Source organism: Colobus angolensis, unplaced genomic scaffold, assembly GCF_000951035.1.
Source record: "Colobus angolensis palliatus isolate OR3802 unplaced genomic scaffold, Cang.pa_1.0 Scaffold107, whole genome shotgun sequence".
In the NCBI taxonomy this organism is placed as follows: domain Eukaryota; kingdom Metazoa; phylum Chordata; class Mammalia; order Primates; family Cercopithecidae; genus Colobus; species Colobus angolensis.
The window spans coordinates 3,724,175-3,732,532 of NW_012111697.1; the positions used below are offsets into that span (position 1 = coordinate 3,724,175).

The 8,358-nt window shown below is 53.8% G+C and overlaps 1 protein-coding gene across 1 annotated transcript in view; it reads right to left on the reverse strand.

Moving 5' to 3' along the window:
• Positions 1-5,711: 5,711 nt before the first annotated feature.
• PRODH2 (proline dehydrogenase (oxidase) 2) overlaps positions 5,712-8,358 on the reverse strand; it is a 14,168-nt gene continuing 11,521 nt past the window's right edge. Inside the window, 2 exon segments of the mRNA XM_011948977.1 lie at positions 5,712-5,946; positions 7,833-7,918. Coding sequence (XP_011804367.1) covers positions 5,762-5,946; positions 7,833-7,918 — 271 coding nt within the window. The 3' untranslated portion in view covers positions 5,712-5,761.

Genomic DNA, 8,358 nt, shown 5'->3' on the forward strand with positions numbered 1-8,358 from the left:
TGCCTGCCGCAGGGGTACCGTCATCGGAGGAGGCGCCTGCGTGCATGGGGGTGTTGCCATTCAGGCAGCGGCTAGAGCAGAACAACATGGGTGGAAGTCAATTAGGGAAGGGACCAAACAGGGACAAAAAGGGGCAGGATGGGGGCCCTGGGGGTGGGAGGAGTCACCGTGTCATGGGAGGTGAATATGAGGATGGGAGGGGTCACGTGAGGACATGATGGGGTCTTTAGGGAGTGAGGATCACTGGGAGCAGGGAGGCACTGGGAGAATGGGAACAGTCACTGGGTAATGAGAAGAGGTTAGCTGAGAGAACAAGGAGGGTCCCTGGGGGGACAGGAGGGTCACCAGGAAATGGAAGAGGCATCATGAGGGAGAGATGCCTCAGGGGAAGAGAGCCCTGGCTCTCAGGTTCTCTGGGGCTCAAGCTTGGGTCCCTGGGATGGGGGGCATCACTGGCTGGCCAGTCACTGGTTGGGGTTGGCACCAAAGGCCAACAGGAGCTGCACGGCAGAGCTGTGGCCCAGCAGCGCCGAGAGGAAGAGCGCCATCTGCCCCGAGGAGTTCTCCCTGTCCACCTGGTCACCTAAGGGGCGGGCAGCCTTAGGATGCCCCTGGCCTACACTCCTGGGTTGGAGACCTGAAGGCCACTAGACAAACACCCTTGCCAATTCCCATCCTCCACAGCCCCTCATGACTCGATGACCATGGACCCCAGGTTCCATCACTGTGTCCTGGAACCCTTGCCCTCCAACTGCTGAGGACCATGCCTCGAAATCCACCTCAACACAGTGCTTCCAAAATCATTAAGTCCACAGAGTAGAAACAAGGGGTGACATCTGCCTGCCATGCAAACATCTATTCCGCAACCTAGGGGGATCAAAACCACACAAAGGTCCCCAGGGGCCAGGAGGAAGTGGATTTCAGGGGACTTTGACTTCCAGGAGCCTTGCGCACTGGCCGGGACAGGTGGACTCCACCCAGCTGTGACTCAGTGTAGTACACACAAGTCCCATGAGGCCAGCAGTCAACTCTTCAAGTAAAGCAAACTCTGGACTTTATCAGGAGATCTCTCAAATTTTATTTATTTTAATTTTTAATTTTTTGTAGAGATGGGGTCTCACTATATTGCCCAGGCTGGTCTTGGACTTCTGGGCTCAAGCAGTTCTCCCGCCTTGGCTTCCCAAAGTACTGAGATTACACAGCTCAGTTTCCCAAAGTACTGAGATTACAGGCATGAGACACAATGCCCGGTCTCAATTTTATTTTTGAAGCCTGCATCTAAGGGCTCAATCCAGGTGGCAACCTCCTCCATGCCCTTACCTCCAGGCCTCTGCCAATCCCCTCCCCAACTATCTTCCTGCTCAGCTCCCCATCCCAACCACTCACTCCTGCCCCAAGCCCTGGATCTCTCTACCCGTCATTCCCCAGTTCCCCTTCCTCCAGCCTCTACCCCAGGTAGGACAAATGCACGGCATCCTTGTCCTTGCATTCCTGTGTCCTTGGCAGACATGTCTAATTATTCATGCACTGGGTTCAACCCAGCGTGGTCTCTGCCATAAACCCCCCCCCAATGACCTTTAGGAACCTTTGAATACCAGATTTGTGGCATTGCATTTGACTCAGTAGCCCACCATCTTTATAACAGCATCTTAACTGCCTTTCTGCACTCATCCTGCCTCACAGAGGCCTTTTTTGTTTTTTTGTTTTTTTGTTTTTTTTGAGACAGAGTCTCAATCTGTTGCCCAGGCTGGAGAGCAGTAGCATAATCTCAGCTCACTGCAACTTCTGCCTTCCGGGTTCAAATGATTCTCCTGCCTCAGCCTCCCAAGTAGCTGGGATTACAGGCACGTGCCACCATGCCTGGCTGATTTTTGTATTTTCACTGTCATGGCCAGGCTGGTCTCAAACTCCTGACCTCAAGTGATCTGCCTGCCTCGGCCTTCCAAAGTGCTGGGATTACAGGCATGAGCCACTGCACCCCACCATCTCTCCCCACTTCTTTTCCCCTTTTTTGCATGGCTGACTCTTAGGCTGTGAGACTCAAGCATCCTCCACTTGAAAGGCCATACTGTCTAGTGTCTCATCCTCATCCCACTGCATTTCATTCCCAGTGGTCCCAGGATCATGTTCACCCTTAAATCCCCATCAGGGACTGCAGAGCTCAGGACACAGTCAGTGCTCGGTACCACTGCTGACTGGCCAACTGAAGCCACACCTTCCATACAGCTCCTTGATCCTGCCCCCACAGATGTGCCCACAACCAGGCCCTCACCTCTCAGCAGGAGCCTGGCCGGGCCCCATCCTGGGCTCCCCCGCCACAGCCACGTGGTGCAGACCTGGGTGTCTAGATCCCTCTGGGAACCCAGCTCCACTGGGAAGCGAAAGGGCAGTGAGGGCGTCTGTGGGCTCCGCTTCCAGGGCAGGGATCCGCTAGGGGGTCTCATGAGGGAAGGGGGATGTGAAGGACCGAAACTTTGGGGGCATGAAAACAATAAAAACAGAGTTGGCTGGGGGTTTGGGGGCGCAGTCTAGAAGGGAAGGGGATTCAGGAGGAGTCGGATGGGAAGGGAGGCGGCTGAATGAGAAAAGGGGGTGGCTCTGGGAGGACGATACACCAGAAGGTCTGGGGTCGCAGGGAGACTGAGAGCTGAGGGGGATCTAAGGCAATCGGGAGGCTGCGAGGGGGCTTAGGGCTGGGGTCGGGTGTGCCAGGGCGGCAGAAGGGCTGCGAGGATAGAATCTGAGCCTGGGAAGGCAGTCGGAGGGCTCAGGAGGAGGCTCTGAAGGCTGCGGTGGGAAGAGGCGCCTGTGGTTTAGGATTTGAGAGGTGGTGAGAGGGGTCGTGGGGAGGCTCTGGGGACAGCGTCTGTGGGGTCCGCGGGGTGGATGGGGTCTGAGGGCAGCCGGCGGGCTCTGAAGGAGGAGAGGGCACTGATGGCAGGATCTGCTGACGGTGCGAGGGTCCGAGGGTGGGACGCCGGACTAGGGAAGTGTCTGTGTGTTGGGGGTGGGGTCTGCAGGCTGGGAAAGGGGGCTCTGAGGACAGTGTCTGGGGCTGGGGAAGGGGTCAGCGGAATGGGGACAGGGTTTGCTAAACGGTTGGGGGCGTGGTCTGAGGGCCACGGAAGAGAATGACAGGGTGGGAGGGGCCTGAGGGCTGGGGGAAGGGTCTGAGGGTGATCTGAGGGCCCAGAAAGCTCTGGGAAAGTTCTGGGCCCAGATCCCAGTCCACGTGGCTTTGCACTCACGGTTGGGCTAGACAGTGGTCGCCACGTGACTGCCACGTGATTCGGCCGGCCGTATGAGCGGGAATCCAGGTGCTTGAGCCCCGGTGGCCTCCCGCAGCGCCTGCGCAGTAGCACCCCTTTCCCCAACACAACCCAGCGACTAGGCCTGGGACCCACCGCCCTGACCAGTCGGGGCTGTCACTGTCTGAGGATGAGGCTGTCTACCCACACCGGACTAAGCTCTGTAAGGCAGGACCTGGGGTCGTTCTTGTCACTGTTGTGTTCACAGCATTGTTCACCCCAGAACCTAGCTCAAAGGAGGCCTCATTCAGTGTTTTTTTTTTTTTTTTTTTTTGAGAGGGAGTCTCGCTCTGTCGCCCAGGCTGGAGTGCAGTGGCCGGATCTCAGCTCACTGCAAGCTCCGCCTCCCGGGTTTACGCCATTCTCCTGCCTCAGCCTCCCGAGTAGCTGGGACTACAGGCGCCCGCCACCTCGCCCAGCTAGTTTTTTGTGTGTGTTTTTTAGTAGAGACGGGGTTTCACTGTGTTAGCCAGGATGGTCTCGATCTCCTGACCTCGTGATCCGCCCGTCTTGGCCTCCCAAAGTGCTGGGATTACAGGCTTAAGCCACCGCGCCCGGCCCATTCAGTGCTTTTATTCTCACTCTGTTGCCCAAGCTGGGGTGCAGTGGCACCATCTCGGCTCACCACAACCTTCATCTCCCAGGTTCAAGCAATTCTCCTACCTCAGCCTCCCGAGTAGCTGAGATTACAGGCTCACACCACCACGCCCAGCTAATTTTTGTATTTTTAGTAGACACGGGGTTTCACCATGTTGGCTAGGTTGGCCTCCAACTCCTGACTTCTGGCCCCCTTGGCCTCCCAAAGTGCTGGGATTACAGGCATGAACCACTGTACCTGGCGTTTTTCTCAGACAGGATCTCACTCTGTTGCCTGGGCTGGTGTGCAGTGGTGAGATCATAGCTCACTCCAGCCTCCACCTCTAGAGCTCAAGCCAACCTCCTGCCTCGGCCTCCCAAGTAGCTGGGACCACAGGCACAGGCCACCCACCACACCTAGCTAATTTTTTTTTTTAAGATGGAGTCTCACTCTGTCATCAGGCTGGAGTGCAGTGGCACTATCTTGGCTCACTGAAACCTCTGCCTCCCAGGTTGAAGCGATTCTCCTGCCTCAGCCTCCCAAGTAGCTGGGACTACCAGTGAGTGCCACCTCGCCAGGCTAATTTTTGTATTTTTAGTAGAGATGGGGTTTCATCACGTTGGCCAGGATGGTTTCAATCTCTTGACCTCGTGATCCATCTGCCTCAGCCTCCCAAAGTGCTGGGATTACAGGTGTGAGCCACCGCGCCTGGCTAGCTAATTTCTTTCTTTTTTTGGGAGATACGGGGTTTCACTATGTTGCCCAGACTGGTCTCAAACTCCTGACCTCAAGCAATCCACCTGCCTTGGTCTCCCAAAGTGCTGGGATTACAGGCATGAACCACTGCGCTTAGTTTCATTCAATGCTTATTAACTGACAGAATGACTTGGCTCTTTCTTCTGTCCCTCCCTGGCCACTTGGCCTGGGCCAGGCCCCTTGACTTCAGTGCCTTGGTGTCTGCTCTTCATGTGTGCCCTTTCTTTAGGCATCCCCTGGGATGAAGAAAGTTCTGCATCAGTCGCTGGTCAGACCCAACCCAGGACGGGCTGCCTCAGAGGTGGGGAAGGCTCCCTTAGTCCTCCATCAGTGCCCTTACTATTCTCAATGGGTGTCTAACGATCTTTTTCTTTTCTTTTGTTTTCTTTTCCTTTGAGACAGAGTCTCGCTCTGTTGTCCAGGCTGGAGTGCAGTGGCATGATCTCAGCTCACTGCAAGCTCTGCCTCCTGGATTCATGCCATTCTCCTGCCTCAGCCTCCCAAGAAGCTGGGACTACAGGTGCCCACCACCACACCCGGCTAATTTTTTTTTTTTTTTGTATTTTTAGTAGAGATGGTGTTTCACTGTGTTAGCCAGGATGGTCTCAATCTCCTGACCTCATGATCCACCCACCTCAGCCTCCCAAAGTGCTGGGATTACAGGTGTGAGTCACCATGCTCAACCTCTTTATTTTTTGAAACACAGTCTCTTTCTGTCACCCAGACTGGAGAACGGTGCTGCAGTCATAGGTCACTGCAGCCTCAAACTCCTGGGCTCAAGTGATCCTCCTGCCTCAGCCTCCTGAGCTGGGACCACAGGCACGCACCACCATGCCCTACTGATTTAATTTTTTGTAGAGAAAGAATATTGCTATGTTGCCCAGGCTGGTCTCGAACTCCTAGACTGAAGGAAGCCTCCCACCTTGGCCTCCCAAAGCACTGGGATTATAGGCAAGAGCCACCACTCCCAGCCTAACGATCTCTCTTGAACTGCAAAACCCCAAGCTTGGGCTGGCTGAGGTCAAGATGAGCCCTTCCACAAGGAGGCGGTGTCAGTGCAGGACAGCACCTTAGGCAGTGCCTAAGGACCTTTATTGACCACGTGACCCCCTCAGGGGTGCTAGTGGAGTATCCTTCGGCATCCTGGCAGCAGCCGCCGCCACAGTTCTTGGCTGAGCAGCTCCTGTTCCCTGCGGACACCCTGAAGCACGCTCCGGTTTTCCTGGGCCCTCCGGATCAGGTAGGGGATTACCTCCTCCAAGGAGCCATAGGGGATGGACTTATACACTACATAGCCGGCCTGCCCTGCAGGGAGAGTGGGTTTTGTTTTTTCATTTTTGGTGTTTTTCTGAGACAGAGTCTCGCTCTGTTGCCCAGGATGGAGTGCAATGGCACAGTCTCCGCTCACTGCAACCTCCGCCTCCCAGGTTCAAGTGACTCTCCTCCTGCTTCAGCCTCCTGAGTGGCTGGGATTACAGGCGTGTGCCACTATATCCGGCTAATTTTTGTATTTTTAGTAGAGACGGGGGTCTTACCATGTTTGCCAGGCTGGTCTCGAACTCCTGACCTCAGGTGATCCGCCTGCCTCGGCTTCCCAGAGTGCTGGGATTACAGGCGTGAGCCACCGCACCCGGTCTATTTATTTTGTTTTTGAGACAGAATCTGACTCTGTCACCCAGGCTGGAGTGCAGTGGCATGAATTCAGCTTACTACTACCTCCCCATCCTGGGTTCAAGTGATTATCCTGCCTCAGCCTCCCCAGTAGCTGGGATTACAGGCATGCACCACCATGCCCAGCCAATTTTTGTAGTTTTAGTAGAGACAGGGTTTCACCATGTTGGCCAGGCTGGTCTCGAACTCGTGACCTCAAGTGATCCACCCACGTTGGCCTCCCAAAGTACTGGGGTTGCAAGTGTGAGCCACTACGCCCTGCCCCAGCTAATTGTTCTTATTATTTGTAGAGGTGGAATCTCACTATATTGCCCTGGCTGGCCTCAAACTCCTGGGCTCAAGTGATCCTCATGCCTTGGCCTCCCAAAATGCTGGGATTACAGGCATGATCCACTGCATCCAGCTTGCATTTTAAAAAATCTTAGTTGTTAAAATGCTACCAAGAGAGTAAGGAATTTACTAATCCAAGAATCAAGAGAAAGTGAGGCCAGGTATGGTGGCTCATGCCTGTAATCCCAGCACTTTGGGAGGCTGAGGTGGGCAGATCACCTGAGTTCAAGAGTTCGAGACCAGCCTGGCCAACACGGTGAAACCTGTCTCTACTAAAAACACAAAAAGTAGCCAGGCATGGTGGCAGGTGCCTGTAGTCCCATACTTGGGAGGCTGAGGCAGGAGAATTGCTTGAACCCAGGAGGCAAAGGTTGCAGTGAGCCAAGATGGCACCACTGGACTCCAACCTGAGTAACGGAGCAAGACTCTGTCTCTAAATAGATAGATAGATAGATAGATGATAGATAGATAGATAGATAGATAGATAGATAGATAAGAAAATGAGAACCCAGAGAGAGAAGGGACACATAGTAAGCCACTTCTGCCCTGAAAGCAAAACCGAGCTACTATTTGATGACTTGGGTTTTGGGAGGACATTGAGTCAGACTTCAAGCTTGACTGAGGTGAGAGTTATAAGGGAGAACTTCCCCAAGTTAAGCCGGAACCCAAAAAGCTACACCCTCAGAGTAAGAGTTAATAAAAAAGTCAACACTGCAACCTTCCCCCAGTCCCAGGAAATGGTCTTGGTCGTAAACAGATCAAGGAACAAAACAGAAAAATCCACCTCTGCGAAGTTGGGGCTATGGGTTAACCCCCTTATGTATTTGTAGTTAAAATTTGCACCAGCAGGGTGTCTCAAGAAACCTCAAGCTGTGAATTTAGGATAAAGTGATTTTGTTCTGCTTAGCACCTGGCAGAAGGAAATGTTAATTATCTGGTGTCAGGCCCTGAGGAGCAAAAGGAGTAAAGATAACAAAACACACAAGAAATAATACACCGTGATCAAGAACTAGCAGAGACGACAGACGACAGACACAGAGACACAGCCTTGGAAGGCCCACAGACACTGGAATGACAGATCTCTCTGGAAGGATCTGGAGGCTGGGCCTTGGTTGGGAATAGGAGAAGGGCTCTGGCTGGGAGGGAGTGAGGCCTGGGGCTTGGTGGGGGTGGGGAAGACATTCACATACCCAGTGCCAGAGAGACGTGGTCACACATGCCCAGAAGTTGTCCAAAACAGACAGTCCCATCCAGAGGAATGCCCAGCTCCCACATGCTGCAGAAAAGACCACATCATCACTCTAGACCGTGGCTGCATCTAGAGCTTAGAGTCAGCCACTATGCACCCATATGGCAGCTCCAGTAATTCAAATATTGAAGTATTTCCAAACTCAATGATACATAATAATAAGTCCTTTGCATTCCTTGAAGGTCCCCCAGGGACTCCCAGCCACTTCCCTGGAGCTCTCAGACCTCCTTATGCCCCAGCAAATAGGGGGCGACATCTTGTCCATCTGGGACCTATAAGTACCTACAGGTATAGCAGGGGTTAATGTGCTTGTTTGTTTGTTTGTTTGAAGAGGTAGGGTCTTGCTTTGTTATCCAGGCCGGAGTGCAGTGGCTCAAGCACTGCTCACTGCAGCCTCAACCTCCTGGGCTCAAGTGATCCTTCCACCTCAGCCTCCTGAATAGCTGGGACTACAGGTGTGTGCCACC